The sequence below is a fragment of the Panthera uncia genome (genome assembly GCF_023721935.1).
Source record: "Panthera uncia isolate 11264 chromosome B2 unlocalized genomic scaffold, Puncia_PCG_1.0 HiC_scaffold_24, whole genome shotgun sequence".
NCBI classification, from domain to species: domain Eukaryota; kingdom Metazoa; phylum Chordata; class Mammalia; order Carnivora; family Felidae; genus Panthera; species Panthera uncia.
This window is the reverse complement of record NW_026057580.1, coordinates 70,358,825-70,378,476: the sequence shown is the minus strand read 5'-3', so window position 1 is coordinate 70,378,476 and position 19,652 is coordinate 70,358,825. Positions and strand designations below refer to the sequence as shown.

The window sequence follows — 19,652 nt, the reverse complement described above, 5'->3', positions numbered from 1 at the left end:
GCTGTGAGGCTTACTAATGCTGTAATATGTAATTACTGATTACACAGTATGGTATATGTAAGATATTACATATAGTTGGTGCAAAATAGATGGGTGTTTTGCTTTTGCTTAGATAAAATAGCTTTTGTCCTATAAAACAGAGCTAAGGATTAGGTTTTATGAAAATGCTTCACTCCACGATTGTGGATGATTTCAAGCATCTAGGGACCTACTTGGGTATCGTTTTATGGTTGCTTCATCTAATCCTCTTAAAGCCATGGACATGTCTTGTGGGAATGCTTAGAGTTCCTTTCTGAAGCAAGTGTAAGCAAAGGTACCTAGCAGCTGCAGTGACCACTGACCCATCCGCAGGGCGCCTGGCACAATTTTGGCCCACTTCGCCCAAAGTCCTAGAAAGGTTACATGACTCACAGGGATGCAGCAGGCATGAGATTACAGGCCTAGAGGAAGAGGCCAGGGCTGTGGGCAGTATATTTGACAGGCTCATACACTGTAAGCCTTGTTCCAGACCCCTTACAAAGCACCTCTTGAGGATGAAAACAAGATGTTCTTTGTAAATAAAAGTTCATGCATTTGCGTAATAAAGTCATTTTCCAGCCCCGCAGTAAAAGATACTCTTCTCCCAAGCCCTCTGGGTGAGGACTGTCAGGAGGAGGATGGGTGGCCAGCAAGTCTCAATGAAGATAGCTCAAAGACTGCAGCCTTCCATCTTTAGAAAATGAGAAACCTTGCTCCAGAAAGTGGGTGCCCTCCCCCTCTGCCGTCTGACAAGCCGCACCTCTCTGGCTCCTGCCCCTACCCCTGGAATCCCTTTCCCCCCTCACTTGCCTGCAAACTAGGGGGTCACATAAAAGATCTGCAAAAATACAGATAGGACAGCGAGCACCTTGGCTAAATAAATAAAAGATGTGAGGAAGCGATCACAAAGGCTGAATATTCATGGGGGTCCCTTGGAGGGGCTCCAAACTGAGAGCGCGTGGGGAGGGCAGGCCAGGGAAAGGCCCGAGCTCCGTGTGTGAAATGCCGTTTGGAGTGGGAGGGCCTGGAAGTGGAAGGTAAAAAGGGAGTGGTGAGAATGGATGTGGGGAGGAAGGCAGGGCAGCGCAGCCCGCAGACCCCACCCGCCCGGGACAGGAGGTGGCCGGCGGGGCTCGCCCTAACCCCGTCCGCCTTTTGGTGCTCAGCCTTAAGCTGCCTCCATCTGGACGCCCCTCAGCCAGAGCCTCTGGGGAGAGAGAAAGCGGGAGAGAAAGTGCGAGAGCCAACCGAGGGGGAAAAAGGAAAGAGGAGAGACAAGGGGGGAAGGAGGGCTCCCGCTCACCCTCTCGCTGTGCCTTTTTCACTAAGTTGCGCGTCGGGCCGCCTTGACTTCCCACATCCGGACAAGGCGGGGGCCGAGAAGGTAATGCACGCGAGGCACCGCCGCCCCACGGGGGCACCGACGAGGACGCACAGCCGCCGAGCCCCACGCAGCGCCCTGCTGGATGGCAGCGGAGAGATGGCCGTGAGCTCAGCCTGGCGCCCCGTCCTGAGGCTCTGGCTCCTCTGGGGCGCTGCCTGCGCGGCCGCCGCGGCCGGGGACGACAGCGCTTTTCCTTTTGACATTGAAGGGAGCTCAGCGGTCGGCAGACTGGACCCGCCCGAGGCGAGCGAGCCCCGCGTGGCTCCCGGAAGGCTACCGCCCGCCGCCGAGGTACGGTGTCCCTGCCCTTGTCACCCCGGCCCGGGGCACCTGAGCCCCGCGGGCTGTGGGTGCCACGCTCCCGTCCGTCTCTACCCCCGCCCCCCACCTCCTCCCCTCCCCCATCCCTCAGAGTTTCACCTGCACCCGGTCGGTTCAGAAACTTGAAGAGTTTTACTTTGTCAGTGGGATTTGGGCGTCGCGAGTTGTGAGTTGAGGCTTTGGGACCCGGCACTGTTCCAACTAGCAAAAGTGCCATGTGCTCCGTGTACTGGGAGCCGGTCTGCTTGGATTCTCACCTGGAGCTGCCTTGGCGCTTCTGCGACTTTCTGCCACTTGTGTATCCCAGGAGAGTTACTTAAAGTGTGTGCCCTGTCCCCGGCTTCCTGCTCTTCTGAGATGTTGGGACAGTGGGAACAATACCGCGGGGCCAATCTTTTTGTCACAAATCAAGCAGAAGGTCCTCTCCAACAGGGGAGAGGGACCGAGCGGCTGAGGGTGATGGGATACTAAAGAATCTGTTGGGAAACTGCCGAGCAGATGCCTTAAATAGATAGGAGCCATTATGTTCCAGAAGCAAAAAGTTGTGATGGAAATCAAGCCCCATCCCCAAAGTTAAAATGATTGGGATGTGCTACTGGTGATATGTTTATGCAGAGAGCTGCTGTTTGAGTACCTTGCAATAGCTTTTATGTTGAAAGCATAACCAGAAAGTAGAAATTGGGTAAAGGAGGATGAATCCAGAGTAAGTGATTTAAGAGTCCCTTGAGCCAAGACGACAAGGGCATGTCCAGTGCGTGGGAGATGTTAAGTAGGAGGAAAATGAAGTCACCTAAGTTCATGGGAAAGGAAGGAGCAATTGACTTAACACCGCGCGCACACACGCACGCACACACACACACACACACACACACGTGCTACAGCTATGGTTACAGCAACTATAGAACCAAAGCATTTATATGGATTGACACCATTTCTAACAGCACCAAAGTCTGGATTATTGCAACTAATTCTACTAATTGTTAGTATAACTATAGTTATTATTACTACTAAAATAAGGTACATGGAGATGGTCCGTCTCCAGGAGTGAGCCCCACTCACACCCCCCAAAAAAGGAGGGGGTGTGTGTGTGTAGGGCCAGAGCATACCAACCTCCCATTGTGGTTCAAAAAATAACCTCTATAGGAAAGAGTGGGGCACAGCTGGCTTCTGCTTAGCTTTGTGCTCCCCAGACCTGGGGAGAAGCCGGGCCAAGAGAGACACCGCGCAACGGGAAGGCATTGCGTCTCCACAGGCTTGGGATTAACCCCTGGGAAGCATTTCCACCTGTTGCTTTAAGCGTGAAAAGTCTCAGAACAAAATGCTTAAGGGCAGAGTTGCCAGATAAAATACAAGACATCTAATTAAATTTGAGTTTCAGATAGCAACAAATAAATGTTTTTGTTTATGTCTCAAATGTTGCATGGGATGTATTTACAGTAAAAATTATTTATTGTTTACCTGAAACTCAAATTTACCTAAACCTTCTGTATTTCTGTCCGCTAATTTTAAAGAGATGGGCACACATACCTTTTTGTAACTCTTACCCCACAAAAAGTAAGAAAATAATTATATGATTTTTAGGGAACCTTAAATCTATTGCTGAGACTCTGAGCAATTTCTTATATACTCATGTGATCAGTGAAATAATAGGAAGGCAGCACAGCAGAGTGTTTTGGGATTGCAGGCTCTGCAGTCTGATGGTCCCAAGTTCAAATTTCAACTTACCTCCTCCTTACCTTAGGCAAATTCCAGATGCCCAATTACACAGAAAGAGACTAAGGCTTAAAGAAGTTATTGATGCCTACTTCATACTTCCTAGAGTTACTGTGATGGAACTAGATACAGACAGAATGCTTAACACAGTACCTGATAGGTATTAATGCTGTATACATGCTAAGTCTTGTTATTAATAGTGTAAAATATGCAGACGATTGAATTAAAAGAAACCCTTGTTTGGGAATATTTCTCAGAACATTATTTTTATGGCGCTATTTTACTTAATATTGCTGTATCTCTGTTTGTCTATATCTTTCCTACCAGAAAGATATATCCTATAGTGAGTTAAATGTCAGAGTCCAATAGGTTCAGAATGCCAATTCAGGCTTTCGGTTTAGGGAAACAGAAAGAAGCTATTAGTCATTCCAGAAGTGTCAAAGTATATGATGTAGAAAGTGTGGGATTGGAGTAATTACATTCCCACTGCCTAGTTTCACATAATACCTCCAGTTCATTTCTGGTCCCGTGGCAATCCCAATGCCCCACCATTCAGATTTCCCATGCTCTTTATAGCCAGTAAACCAAATACATTCTGGAAATTTAATAACATGGTGCAACCATTCTACTGACTGGTTCAGGAGATTGTATTTACATCTATAGACGGAGAGAGAAAGAGACCGTGGACATATGTGATACGCTATTTGTAGGAGGTTTGAGATGTAGATGGAGGGATATTCTAAAAATACATTCATTTTACTTCACTTGGATTTATATGAATGGTTATTCCTCAATTTTCCTTCAAGGGGCAGAAGGAAAATATACTAAGGCAAGCATACAGCAGTGGGAGGGCTTGGCTGATGGCCCTCCAAAGGCTCTCCCAAGCTCTTCGATAGACAGCAAGGCTTGTGCCCTCTCCACCCCTGGGTCCTTGGCACTCAACAGAGGACTCCAGACTCTGGCACACTGGTGCCCAGTGTGAGTTAGGGGTTCAATGACATTAAATACACACTGAATAAAAGGATGAGGAGCACAGGCTGACCAAGAAAGAAAGTCCCTCCTTTCCTTCTCAAACAAGCCCAAGCTTCCCCCAGGATACAGGGTTTGAAAAGAGGAGCACCCATGGGTGCTAATTTGGTAGGATTTTCCCACCTTCTGCTTTTTCACAGGCAATTTCCCACATTCACCACTGCTGAGTTTATGGTGAGAACAGTGTTTCTCAGTAGGATGGGCAAAAGGGTGATGGGGTGGTTTCAAAAAAGAATATTCAATGTTCTAATATTTTACATTTAAGAAGAGAAAGTCTTGATTCTATCATATACATTCTAGCAAGTAAAACCAGGCAGAAGCCTTCTTAACCAATATGGATCTGCAAAAACACTGGAAGGGGTGCAGGGATGGGGATAGGAATGGTCCCCAAGAAGAGGGTGTCACAATGTCCTTGGCAGGAATGACAGTGTTGTCTGTCAAAAAGGAGCAGGAATTAAATAAGTTCGAGAACACTAGGTTAGAGGTTGATACTGTGGGAAGAAGCCACCGCACAGAGACTCAAAAGAGTGAAGTCTCCACTGGAAAGGCAAAATGAGAGGTATGGAGGGCAATGGTGCTGTTACTGCCCTTGGTAGATAATTGAGAAATTAAGGGAAATAAATGACAGTGTTGAGCAAACTTCTCTCAGCAAAGAAAACAGGAATTTATCTCCTGGTAACCTGACTGGGTTTTGTTGTTGTTGTTGTTGTTGTTGTTGTTGTTGTTGTTAGCTTCCCTCCAAGAAAATCAGTGGCCCGTGAACCACATGTGCACATGTACCCCACACTGGACAAACTTACTTGCTTTTAAAAAAGCACTATGAACTAGACTAATTCTGAGCAACTTTTCCTCTAGACTCTTTTTATCGTGGATACATGATCCTATGCTCCAACATAACTGGTACCCTGCCACTAAAGGATCGCAGTATGTGCATTAAAAGGCAGCTTAGATCTCTTTCGCTGTCTACTTTCCTTCTCCTTATCTTGGGCCCTTACTTTGAAAGAGGCCCTGTTGAATCACGTGAAGACCTCTAGTCACTGGCCTGGGCCATCATTCTATATTGCTGTCCAACAGTGCATGTAGGTAATGTGAACTCCCACATGCAGTCATTATTTCATTCACTTTATATCATCCAGCAAGTATGTTTGGAGCCTTACTGTATACAGAGCAATGAAGGAGGTGCCAGAAAGGACAGAAGAAGGCAGAGTCACATCCCTCCCCTCAAGGAGTAAGCAATCTAAGAAAGAAAAATGTTCATAGCCACCATATAAAGCTGAATGAATTAATGTTCTGTAAAAGTATCTGGAAGCTAAGGGCCATGGGGGTAATGTGGAAAAAGTATTATTCCAGAGCCAGACCAGTAGGACACAATCATCCTACTCACCAAATACCAAAGAAGGTTCCTGGGAGACATTATTTTAGAAGGACTAAATATAGTGGCAGTAGTAATAATAATAGCATGGCTTATGGCTAATGCTCATTGAGTATTTACTGTGTGTCACACACTAATCTAAGCACTCTCCAAGAGCTATTTTTTTTCACCTTCAACAGCTCAATGGAACTTGTATAGTTATTCTCTTACTTTGAAAACAGGGAAACTGAGACAGAGCATTTGCCCAGGCACCTTACCTGGTAAGTAGCACAGCTAGGAAGGAATTTATGAAAGTAATTCAACTGTGCAAGAGTACCTAGGAAAAAGTTATTAGGTAAATAGAACTATCTGTAGGCATAAGTTTTAGTCAAAGTTTTAGAAATTTCTTAAAGATCTATAAAATGCCATTCAAAGACTATTTGTGCAATGCTTGCTGGATGAGTAGCATAAGTTGCATACAATGTTAGGATTATCAAAGAATCGAGATAACTTCCCTTTCCTGACGAGTCTAATAATTACTTTTTAAACTACTCTTTTGGAAAGACAGAAATTAATACTTATTGACTTCTACTATGTCCCATGGAACTACATGTATTATCTTTTGTAGTAGTCAATAGTGAACATTATACCCATTTTATAGATAAGCAAATTGAGGTTTGGAGATGGTAAGTATTTTGCCCAAGGTTACCAAATCCCATTCTTTTTTCCCCAGCATATCACTGGGTCCCCCTGATAGATTTTTTTTTTAACTCTAGGGTCTTCTTTGCATCCCATTTTCCTTTTTTAAACATGTTCTAGTATGTTTCCTCTACATGATGCTACAGTTTACATTAGAACCCCCATATTTAGGTTAATAGGTAAAGAATTCAGAACAGCACCACCTATAGGAATACATGGCCTATCTTATAGAATGTATTATAAAATTGCTAGAAAATAAAGAATTGCTATGGTTCCAGAGTTCTCTGATTTAACCATAAGTTTTTTTTTATTGCAGTAAAATATGCATAACATAAAATTTTCCATTTGAATCATTTTTAAGTGGCATTAGGTACATTCACATTGTTCCACAACCGTTACCACCATCCATCTCCAAAATATTTTCATCTTCCCAAACTGAAACTCAATACCCATTAAACAACAACTCCCCAATACCCGCTTCCCGGGCCCTGGCAACTGTCAGTCCACTTTCTGTTTCCATGAATATTACTCTGATAGATACTTCATATCAGTCGAACCTACAATATTTGTTCTTTTGTGTCTGGCTTATTTCATTTACCATAATGTCTTCAAGGTTCATCCATGTTGTAGTATGTGTTTCAATTTCATCCCTTTTTGAGGCTGAATAATATCCTAATGTATGTATATATCACATTTTGCTTACCCCTTTATCTATCGATGGACGTTTGAGTTGTTTCTACCTCTTAGCTTCTGTGAATAGTGTTACTGTGTCCATTGGCTTACACATATCTGTTTTGAGTCTGCTTTCAGCAATTTGGGGTAGATATCCAAAAGTGGAATTGCTGATTGTATGGTACAGAAAAAGTTTTAAAACTTGGATTCCTAGAGAGGCCAAGCAAAAACAAAAACAAAAACAAACTAACGAAAAAAACTGGGCAGTGAAAGGAATACATCCTGTGAGTGACAGATCCAAGTGACAGGAGAAGGGTTGCCTCTTCCAGAGGGACACCCACCTCTGTGTTGCCAGGTCTTTTGTTTTTTCAGGAGAAAACAGAGTCTGGATTCTTAAGTAAATTTGCTGACTCATTTTTTTTAATACCCTGTGGGAAGTGCGTCTGATGGCCCAATTTAGCCCAAGCGCTGTTTATTTCAGTCTCTGCTCAACAACATTTGAAATTCACCTTTCACCAAAGGTACAATATGGGTGTCTAGCCAGACAGATGTGCTGTGAATTCAGCCCCACTACTTTCTAGCTGTTTGACTTTGAACAAATTAGTTCATCCTTCAGAGGCTCAGTTTGTTTGATTGTAGAATGAACAGAAAAGTATTTGCCTTGCAAGATTATTGTGAAATAATGTCTAGGAGCTGCCTAACAAAGTCTGCCTTTAGTTCCTTCTCTTCTGTACCTCCCTTCTCTCCCTTTCTCTTCCACTGTTTTTATCTACTGCAAGTTAAGACTTGTTTTACCGGTTTATTTTTTTCTAAACTTTTATTTATTCTGTAAATTTGGTTATTTCCAACTTTTCCATACAAATGTACTGATCAGGCAACATTGGAGGAGACGGAGACTGGACTTTAATTTTTATAATCACTGTATCCCTAATGGTTCTTTAAACGTAGCCTTTCCCCAGTTGGATGATCTGATCAGTGAAGAGAAATGAATGAATTTTTCTAAATTCTGGAAAAGTTAAACAAAAATACCAACATCTTTGATATGAAAAGGACCATAACTTTTTTTCTTTCACAATTAAATTCTCAAATCTGACTTTTCATAATTTTTTGAAATATGTAACGTCAAAAACACTTCTCTCCTTTTGGGCTTTTCCTCACTCAGAGTAACCATATAAATATAATGATGGCCAGACATAATTTTGAGACATTTGATTGATTAGAAACCATTAAGACCAGATTACCAGTACATCTTTGAGTTCCACAAGTTGGTATTTCCAAACAGTTATTTATTTATTTTCTAAAACCAGGAAGTCTGCTGGTTCACTGAGATGTGGTGACCACATAGAAGAATATTTAAATATCTACTCCAGTATTTGCCAAAGAGCAGCATTCTTTTCCCAACTGTTTTGTTTTTTTTTTTTTTTTTTTTTTTGCTCTTAGTGTGGTAAAGTTAAATTCTGGGAAATGGTTTACTGAAGGGAAGCTTAGCCACAGATGTTTGTAATTCCAACTTAAGTTTCCCATCAAAGTCTTAATGAAATTCAGCTGCCAGCAGTTAGGGTCTGAATCTGAGTCTGTTTATCATGAGAAACTTGGGGAAAAGAGCATTCCGAGGCTGAATGGTAGTGGGAAAATGTCCATATTCAAGCTCAAATCCCCTGCATAAAGAAAAAAAAATACAGAAACAAGTACTGTTAAAAAAAAAAAAAAAGAGGAGAGAGGGGTGGTCTGACATACTTTGAGCAATATGCAATATGACCTTCTTTTCACTTCCAGCACTTTCTTGGTTTGTATGTTGTGTTTTGGAAGAAGCGAGACATCTAGTGTTTACCTAAATGGAGTGAAATATCTACATTTATGACTCCATGAGAACTGATGAGTTGGAGAAATCCCATACCACCAACAGCTGCGTGCGTGCACGTCTCTTGCAGACTAGACCAGTAATCCATGCTGTGCATACTACTGCTAAAGGGACCCTTGAGCACAGTGCAGACTTTGTGCATTCATATTTATTTTGAAATCGTGCCCTCCATTAGATGAGGTGGCACGATTACTTCAAAGGAAATGAGGGAGTCTGAAGATCAGAGATGTCTTCACTAAAACTCGCCTCAGAGGTGACTGTTCCGTGCAATCATGTTGTCTGTTTACAAAGTAAATTGCAACATAGGACACTGCACTACACAGCTCTGTAAAGCCAAATGTCAGCCCAAAGGAATGTATAATATAGACACCAGCAGAAGGCAAGAAAATGTTTAGTGGGCCTCATACGTTGGGATGCTAGGGCTGTAGAACCATCTAGTATTACAGCAAGAACCAGAGCACAAATTCGGGATCTGGGGCTTAAAATTGGGGCTGGCCTCTCCTTCCACAGGAGAGTTATTTTACAATGCCTTTCAAGTTTCACTGGCCAGGCAACAGTGTGTTTCCCCCTTGAGGAACAGTGATACAATTTAACAAGCGAAGAGTGACCTAAAAGTAACCTCTCTACCTGCTGGTACGCCTGTGAGTCCTGAGAGCAGGAGAGTGATTCTGTCGTCTGTGATTCTGTCAATCCCCAGGTTACAGGTGAGGTGCTAAATGCGTGTTGTTTGGAGACCGAACAGTGTCTGAATGCCTGGCAATGAGCCAGTGTTTGTGGTGCATGAATAAATTGCCTCATTCTGTATTGTTCCCTTGGAATTGTTGTGTGTCATACTCACTGAAATTCCATCTATAAGGAACCAGCCCTGAAGCCCCTATTGCAGCACAGAATTCGGCGTAAAGGAGACGTGTTTGAATGCAGAGGCGGTGGGTGGTTATTATTGGATGTATGACTCTATTATATCTTGCGGTGTGAACCGTAAAATCAAAGGGATCATAGAATGTTAGATCTAGAAAGAGAGTTTAGAGATTCAACCTTCTCATTTTGTAGATAGGGAAACTGAGCCTCAGGGTGGGAGATGGTTAAGGTGCTTCACTCAAAGACACAAAGCTCATTCATTACCAGCAGTGCCAAAAACTGTGTCTTCTGACTTCCAGCCTTATACTCTTTCAAGCTATTTCTATGGGCTATCTATCTATATAATTTTTCTCTTAAAGATATATATCTTTAAGGGAAAAGTTGCTTGCTTCTAACATACTGTTATTCACTTTGCTCTCTATTGCTTCTGTTTATTCTTGAGTTGAACAATCAGTAAGAGAGGCTCACGGAATTCAGCAGAGTGGGACAAGCACTGGAATGTGACTTTGGAACCAACGCTTCCGGTTCTTGGCCACGCCACTAACAACCCGATCACCTTTACCAGTTAAAGGAACCTGGGCACGTCCCTTCACCTCCTGGGCCCTCGATTTCTACAGTTTAAAAAGAAGAAAACAAAAATAAGCAAACAAAAACAAGGTTACTTCTAGCAACGGAGTTCTGTGATTATCTAATGAATAGATAACAGTTTAAGCTACTTGAAAGGAAGCTGGCTTAAGGAAGAGAATCACTCAGCATCACAGCGGCCACCCTGGTTAGAACCCCAAGACTGAGGAGCCTAGAGCCCAAAGGAAACACAGGGACTGATCTGGTGGGGTGGGGGTGGGAGGTGGGGGCGTTAATGGGCCCTTCTCCCTGCTTCTTGGTGAGGGTGGTTGCAGGACAGAGCACTGGCCCAGCCTTAGACATGAGCCTTTCCAAGGTGACCACCAAGGAGGCTTCCCACACAGACTTCAGCTGCAGACACCTAAGTGTGTCCATGAAAGTCACTCTCCCACACCTGGGCTCCAGAGTGCTGCCACCTGCCCTATCCAGACCCTTCACAGTGACTCTAAATGTGAAGCTCCACACAGAGACATGGGAGGGATGACGTTAGAGGAAGTGAGGGACACAGAGAACTGAGGGGAGGCTCATGTCCTTGCATCTCTTAATAGTGAAAGGCACATAACAGGCTCTAGAAAGGAGAATGTATTTACACTCAGTGCAAAAGGAAGGGAAAGCCAGTGACAGATTATTGATTCATCACAAACACCAACTGAGGGGTGCCTAGGTGGCTCAGGTGGTTGAGCGTCCAGCTCTTGGTTTTGGCTCAGGTCATGATCTCATGATTCGTGAGTTCAAACCCCGCATTGGGTTCCCACACTAACAGTGCTGAGCCTGCTTGCGATCCTCTCCTTCTCTCTCTGCCTCTCTCCCATTCAAATGCACGCGGGCTCTCTCTCTCTCTCTCTCTCTCTCTCTCTCTCTCTCTCTCAAAAATAAATAAATCAACCTAAAAAAAAATCAACCGAAATCACAGCATTACAGTATGCACAGTCTAGCCATCAACTGAGACTTCATGTTAAGGTAAAGAGGAAGCTTAATTTGATAACCTGCCCTAAATTGGGTAGGACACAGCACCCCCGGCCTAGAAACGGTACCCCTGGAGACTCTGTGTCCTTGAGAGTAAGGGAGGCGAGGCAGGGGAAGAATTTACTTGTGGCACTGCTTGAAAATAGGGTGTTGCTCACGCCTTTCAGGAAATAGTGGAATCGTAATGTTTCTCTTGTGAATAAGGGATGCTTTCTAATTCAGGATCATGTGTCTCCCGGGAGTGAGAAGTGTGGTCTTTGTGCTAGGCTAGAAAGATAACGTGAAGAGATAGGGAAGAGCTACGTCCACAAGATGAGAATTGCCGTGGCTCCTTCTCAAGCTGGTATTTTTCTAGACGGATTGAGATCTGTAGGAAAGTGCTCGTGAGTCAGGGTCTGTGCCTCTCGTGCATCAGAGGGGGCATCTGCATGTTGCTGGCAGACTCTAAATCTCCTCGATGCAGCCCCAGCCCTGAGAGGGGCTATTTTAGAACAGCCTTGAACATCAGCTATCCTTGAACCCCTTTGAGACACCTAGTTGACTGATTTCAAAGATCCTTTTAGCTTTAACTCCTAAGCATTTGATTAGCACTTGCCGTGTCCCAGGCATTGTTTTAGGCACTTTGCATTATTAATCCATTTATTCCTCATAACATAGTGAGGAAGGCACTACCATTAATACCATTGTACAGATGGGGAAACTGAGTCACATAAAAAAGCTGAGTAACTTATCCAAGATCACAGCTTAGAATCTGGCTCCAAGCTTGTAATCTTTATCCTATAAGGATCCTTTAACATCTATGCTTCTAAATCTCACAGTGCCTTACGGTAGCTCAACTAACAGGGATCCCCAGTATCCTCCAGGAATGCCAGAAAGGTCATAGTAGTTGACAAGTCTATAAAGAATATTCTAATTACTGGTATGTTTATATTTTTGCTTTTTTTTTTTTTTAATTTAGAGCATAAACTGACTTTATCATCTCAGTAACAATGAAAGGTTCTTCTTTGGACATAATAGGAATAAAAATTGACGTTATTTCTGAAAGTGTATATTTTCGCGTGTCTCCAGCTATGCTAAGCATTAATCATCTCAGTAGGCTCCTGAGTTTACTTTGTGGATCTATGACTTAAAATAACTTGAGAGAAGGATAAAGAGAGAAACCAAAATGTGGTAAAAGCGGATCCTTAGGGAAAATGGTTAGAAAAGGGCTAGAAGTCCAAGATCAGGGAGACTTCAGGCTTAGTTTGTGGTGAGTGTTCTCTTCCTGGCTTGTAAATAGTCATCATGTCTCTGGGTCCTCACCTGTCCTTTATTCCATGCATGTGCAGAGAGAGAAAGGACTCTCTAGTGTCTCTTCCTCTTGTATAAAGACACTGGTTCTATCAAGCCTTACCCTTATGACCTTGCTTAACTGTTATTACCTCCTTATAGGCCCTATCTCCAAATACAGTCAGTCACATTGGGTATTAGAGCTTCAACGTAGGAATTTTTGAGACACATAGGAACCATAACACCTACCCAGTGAAGTATGTTAAGCAATAATTCATTTTTATTTTTTAATGTTTATTTATTTTTTTTTTTGAGAGAGAGAGAGAGTGAGAGAGCATGCACAAGTGGGGAAGGGGCAGAGAGACAGAGGGAGAGAGAAAGAAATCCCAACCAGGCTCCTCACTGTCAGCACGGAGCCCAACGCAGGGCTCAAACTCACGAACCGTGAGATGGTGACCTGAGCTGAAGTCAGATGCTTAACCAACTGAGGCACCCAGGCGCCCCTGAGTTAAATCTTTAAGACTGAGGGAAATTCAAGGTGAAAGGACAGGATAAGGAAAGACAAAAGACAGAGGGTTTCTTCTAGAAAGAGATACAGTCTCAGCTGGTGAGACTAGACAACCAGGAGTCACTGAAGATTTCAGAGAAGAGAAGAAACTCAGTGAGAGTTGTGCTTCCAGATCAACATTAATCTGGAAACAGGCTACTAGAGGCATTGGGCAGGAAGCAGCAGAGAGCCTGGAATCAGAATCACTGATGTTGGGGCACCTGGGTGGCTCAGTCAGTTGAGTGCCCAACTCTTGATTTCACCTCAGGTCATGATCTCACAGTTTATGAGTTCGAGCCCTGCATTGAGCTCTCTTTGCTGTCAACACAGAGCCTGCTTTAGATCCTCTGTCCCCCCCGCCCTCTGCTCCTTCCCCCTTCTCTCTCTCTCTCTCTCTCTCTTTCAAAAATAAACACTAAAAAAAAAAAAAAAAAAAAAAGAATCACCTATGTCATGCATTGGTAATTATCCAGGAGAGAGTAAGAAGGGCCTGGAAGCGAATGGTGGCTGTAGTCTGGAAAGGAGGGAAAAAGATGCTGTGGTCGTTGCAGAGATTCTATTAAGACAACTTGTTGTATGTTTGGAGAGCAAGGGTGAGGGGTAGATTTGTCAAGGGTGCTGCTGATGTTGATGTTTGTAGAAACATATTACATCATGGGGAAAAATCTCTTTGGAGACTTTTTAACACAAGACCTACTAAATCAGTGACTTCCAAGCTGAAGCCTTACAGAAATGCCTTGGCTATAATTCGGGGTGAGGGAGGCTGAGCAGCAGGAAGTTGGGGCTTTGCTTCCTTCAACCAGAACATCTTCTTGTTTTTTTTTTTTTTTTAATCTGTTTTGTAGATGAATTCCACATGCTATTTCACTGGCGGGCGGGGGGCAGGGGCGGGGGGAAGGAGATCTCTACTCTAAAATGTTTGAGTAACAGTTGAGTAAATCGTTATGCTGGGAGCTCCCAAGCTGATATTCTAAATCATGACCGGTCTCCCAAATGGTACTCCAAATGTCGTCCAAATCAGTGTCTCCTAGGCAGTTTCCCAGTGGTGCACACACCTGCTGATTTGCACAGAGCCTCTGACATTCCGAGCACCTCTGCAGCTGTGCCAAACATGAGCTAGAAACCTCTAAACAATTGGTACTCTCCTGAGAGATATTTTTATGCTTCCTCTTCCTTGTTTGATGATATTTTTGGCCCTTTCCTAGGAAATAAGGAAATTCCAGTTTTGTCTCAGTTATTACCTGGGGCTACTCAGGACACCTAACAAAGGAGTTTTGGAAAGAGGATAGGGTGGTAGGAAGCAGACCAGATAACTGGTGTCTTTGATCCTCAGAGGAACGGTCAGATGTTTGCTTGGTTTTTATTTTTTAATCCAATTATTCCGTTGCCATAAACATCATCTTATTCCAACACTTATCCAAAGCCTCATCTTGTTCTGAACTACAGCTTCTCACCCGCACTCTGAGCTAAAAAGATGGTTCTTGATCTTATTCTTCCCTCCCTCAATGCAGCCTTGTACTGGTCTGTGGTCCTTTATCCCCAAAGGCCAAAATGCTTCCACATAAATGTTATGTCTATGAAAAGGGAGAAAATAAATATTACAAACTGTAACTTATCTTTACTTTTTCACTTGTATAAGAACAGTGACACCTTAAGCATTTCACAGCGTCATCAAGGCAATTTTCACTTTGCTTTATTTTGCTTTGTGATGTATATGCAGAACACCGAGGGAGAGCTGATCTTCCAACGAATTAGGAAAACTTTCTACATCTTGAAAGATAAGCTATTGATATTAGGGGCACCTGGCTGGCCCAAAGAAGCACGTGACTCTTCATCTCGCAGTCGTGAGTTTGAGCCTCACACTGGGCGTAGAAATTACTAAGAAAAATAAACATCAAAAAAAAAAAAAGCTATTGACATTGGACAAGTGTTATTCATAGCTGCCAGATATTGGAATCTCCAATGGCTACTAACTCAGTTGGAAAATAATGTGAATACTTACAAAGCTTCCATGGTCTTCTAGATGTATTCCTGCCTCTTTCCACCTTTATTCCTGGCAACCACCTTATAAAACAGGCAGGCCACTCGTAGCATGTGGCCTTATTGCGACCGCAAGACATTTTATAGAATTATAGACTGTTTAGATGGGAAGAGGAATCACTCTGCCACTAATGTCATTGAAAGAGAAGGAAATGAGCCAAAAGTTTAGTCACTTCCTCAAGGTCCCGCAGCAGGTTTCTAGAGCTGGGGCCAGAAACCAAGTTTCCTGGCTCTTGGAGCAGTCACCTCGCCCCGCATCACAGCATGAATACCATCACCGGAACAAGTAAGAGGGGTGAAGAACAGCTGAAGCCCTGTGTGTCGAGACATTAAACAAGCTGCATCAGACAAAAGCACATCCATGGGACTTTCGTGTTATGTCTTATGCCACCACCTATGCCTTAGTCCTGAGTAATTTAGGTACAGAAATACTGGAAGTTCTCTTAGCCTTTGTGTCATTATATTTATCCCAGTTTTGAATTTAACTTATAACCACATCATTCATAACCTTTCTTTTATTTCAGAGATCTTTGCCTTGGCCCCCTATGGCTATTGACCCCTTAAATTATGCTTTCAGCACCAATACTTAGAAAGAAGACTTCCGAGTGCAATGAGATTCCAGAATTTCCGGCTACAGTTTTCTGATGGTCCTAAAAAATAAACAACACATCCTGGATCTTAAAAAGAAGACAGAAAAAAAATCGATTTCAAAAGTGAACAATAATGCTTTTGTTTTAAAGCAATTTTAGAGCTAATTTGAAAAATTCCCAGGCCACATCGCGTCTGCCACTCCCCCTGCACATGAGCATCATTCAGGTTTCCACATGACTTTAACAAATTCCCCTACCATGCAGCAAAACAACTGTAACATGAGAAATTAATGAGGAAAATGAAATGTAGGAGAGCACCAAAGCAGTCTACTCTGGCAGACACATCCCACCGTGACCTTCCCACCCTGCCTTGTGACAGTTCTGAGTTTCAGCTACTTTACTTTCATTAGTACCCGTGTCGCAAATAAAATCTGCCCCGTCCCAGCAGAACTATAGTTGGTGAAATCCAGGGACTGTGCCACGAGCAGCATCTGCTCACACGTGTCCTGAATCCGATAACGACAATCTCAGGGGGTTGCTGACCTTTGTGGTCCGCAAGGTAGGAAGGTCTGTGGGAGGCAGAATAGCTCTTAACTGCTGCCCAGTCAGTGGTTTGTTTTCTAAATGGCAGGTACCGTCCTCCCTTGTCCTCCCCCCTGGTCCTCCCCCCTGGATGTGAGGAGGATCCTCAGCATGGTGACAGTAATACTGTATTTAAGGTGATACAAGTATCTTCCTAAGGTCAGAGTAATAATCTTTATGAGGGAAGTATAATGTTCTTTGTTTGGTGCTTAAAATCTCTTGGTTTTGTTAAAGGACTGGATTCTTCCTACTCTCAGAGAGGATTTGTGATTATTTTGGCAGATGCACCACATTTTTCCTGTGACCCGTGTTTCTGGACCTGCAATATATCAAAATGTTCAGTGGAAATAAGCATGGAGTTGTTTTTTGTTTCTTTCCTGTAGACCATCTCTGTCTGCTCTTCCATTTTAATTATCTTGAAAGCTAACAAGTGTGGGACCCTTTTTTAGTTTTAAGACATATCTTCATCTCAGATTATCTAAACTGTCTTGATTTTCCTTTGATTACAATCTCTCTCCTTTTTTAATCTGCTAACATAAGCTCATATTCAACTAGAAAATGTGCTTTCTCCTCAAAGTCATGAGTCAGCATGGATTTCCTTCAAGCTTAGTTCAAATCATCTGAACTAAGAAATTTACAAACTTCAAAAAGGAAAAAAAAAACTGAAATAGTAGTTGAAGTTTTAAATGAGGACAGTTTTCTGCTCTATTTCAGCTGCTCAGAGACCGGGCTGTTGACAATAGAGTATTGAAAAACAAGTGTACCAGGTTTTTGCTATAATTCTTGGTGGGTTCTAAGTAAATTAAGTCAATCTAATAGCTACTCAGAGGGCCAGAAAACCAAGCATTTCTACCACCATTCTTTTGTTCCCCTCACTTTGGGAAAATTTCACTAGACAGCAAAATGAAAAAAGGATAAAATAAAAAGATCCTCTTTTAATAATTGAATGACATTCTCCCCATGCATCAATTATAACTTGGAAGTTATTGCCACTTCCAAAATTCCTACATTCCTCTCCACATGAAAGTCACTCATGGAGTTCTGAGGACCACAAAGAATTATTGAGGCTTCTAGGCATACTTAACACTTACTTCAGGGTTTAGGGGATGCCTCTAATATTATCTACAATGTTTGAACAGAGAGAGTCGTATCTCTGTGTGAGTATAGTGTAAGCAAGAAGGTTACGGAAGATGTCACATGAGTTTAATGGTGATATTAAACCAATCTTTCCAAAGAAGATCCCAGAAAGTAGAAAAATAGTAGATCCAACTTATAGATTGAAGTGGATTATTGAAGTATATTGAAGTAGATTACCAGGAATGAAGAATGTCTGCTTTGAGAAAACAAAACAAAACAAACAAACAAACAAAACCAGAAGGAATAAAAGTTTGAGCCTTTGTACCTTATGGGGAGTGACTAAAAATTGACCTATGCTTTCCAGCATTTCAGCTCCAGCTTTCCTCAAAAAAACAAAAACAAAAACAAAAACAAAAACAAAAACAAAACAACAACAAAAAAACCTTGACACAATGGTCACCTCCTCTGAAGTATGCCCCCCCCCCCCCGCCCACTCCCAAGGTAAAAGTCATCTTTCCTGCGATGCCTGGGTGGCTCAGTCGGTTAAGAGTCCGATTATTGGTTTCAGCTCAAGTCATGATCTCAGAGTTCCTGGGATCAAGCCCCATGTTGGGCTACTTGGGATTCTCTCTCTCTCTCTTTCTATCTCTCTCTGTCTCAAAATAAATAAATAAACTTTTAAAAAAGTAATCTTTCCTTCTTCAGTCTCTCAGCATTTCTCTGTACCTCTCCTGTTACACTATGATCTTAGTACGTTCTACCCTACCTTTATGGCAAGTTACACATGCCCCCATTAAACCCCTGGAGGCCATCAGTGTCCGTGATTCATCTTCTGATTCCCTAAATTGCCTTGCCAAGTGCCTTCAATATGAAGTGCTCAAAAAAGGTAATAATTTATGCATCTCTCACTTATTCGTCAAATGCCTGCTTTGTGCTACACTCTAAACTAGGTCTCAGGTGAATGGTGGTACATAAAACAAAAAGAAAGACTAAATGACCAAGTAAATACCAAGTACTGAAAGCCAAAGCAGTGCTGGGTTTTTTGTTTGCGGCATATGTACATTCTGACATAACTCTGTAATTCTGGTGGCCCTATCAGCATTCAACTTGACATCAATGGTGAGCCATGGCGTCCCTACACTATGCATTCCAGGCGCTCTGCACTGCGGGTGAAAATGCCTTTTAAGCTAAAAGCTTTGTCTTTCCCACTGTATATGGAAAAATTGACGATGCAGTTTCATAGAGAAGGTCTAGCTAAGAAATGTTTATATTGGAACAAGCCCCATCTCCAAATCTGGGTTTGTTGCTGAATGGTATTTTGTTTCCTTGGATCAGGGAAGGGGTCTGGAAACATCTGTAACTCAAGTATTGTTTTAAAATCAGCACAACTTTCCCCCCTCAAATGACAGATAACAGAGTTACTTTAAATCAAACACCCTCAGCCTTCCCCATCCATTTCCTTTCACAAATGTGTATTATTTTGTTGTCAGTAAAGTAGCTGTGCACAGAATAGATTTGTAGCATTCTGCACGCTGGAAGCTACTTTGTCCTCATTTTCCTTCCACGCTAGTTTGTATCTTTTCACTGGTGTGAGTATGCTCTACCCCAGTAACTATCATGATTATGGTAGTTATTTGGGGGCAAATTTTAAAAGCTACAGATACCATCAGATGGTAAAGTGATTCTGAAACTATCCTCAGAATCTTTACTAAAAAGAAAGGTACAGATTATTTGTGCCATTTATAAATGTAAACTGGAATGAAGTAAAGTTTGAAATTAAGCAGCATTTTACCAAAATGCCACAATTAAATTTTTAGGGGAGGGAAGCTGGGGACAAAAGAATCATAGGAAATAACCCCAAGTGGTATGAAAAGGATGGCAATTCTGCACCAATTTTGAATATCATTCGTGTTCTAAAAAGAACTGAAGTAGCTTATGGACAGTTCATGATATAGTTAAAATTTTGTTCGCATAGATTTACCATTTATTGGAAAAGTTTCTTTCTTTCTTTCTTTCTTTCTTTCTTTCTTTCTTTCTTTCTTTCTTTCTTT

General features: G+C 42.5%; 1 protein-coding gene across 2 annotated transcripts in view; it reads left to right on the top strand.

Annotated features, from left to right (window-relative positions):
- Positions 1-239: 239 nt before the first annotated feature.
- The window catches only part of LAMA4 (laminin subunit alpha 4), a 143,664-nt gene continuing 124,251 nt past the window's right edge, over positions 240-19,652 (top strand). For both annotated transcript variants that reach the window (XM_049652930.1, XM_049652929.1), the window contains exon 1: positions 240-1,693. In XM_049652930.1, coding sequence (XP_049508887.1) covers positions 1,076-1,693 — 618 coding nt within the window. In that variant the 5' untranslated portion in view covers positions 240-1,075. The remainder of the gene's footprint in view (positions 1,694-19,652) is intronic.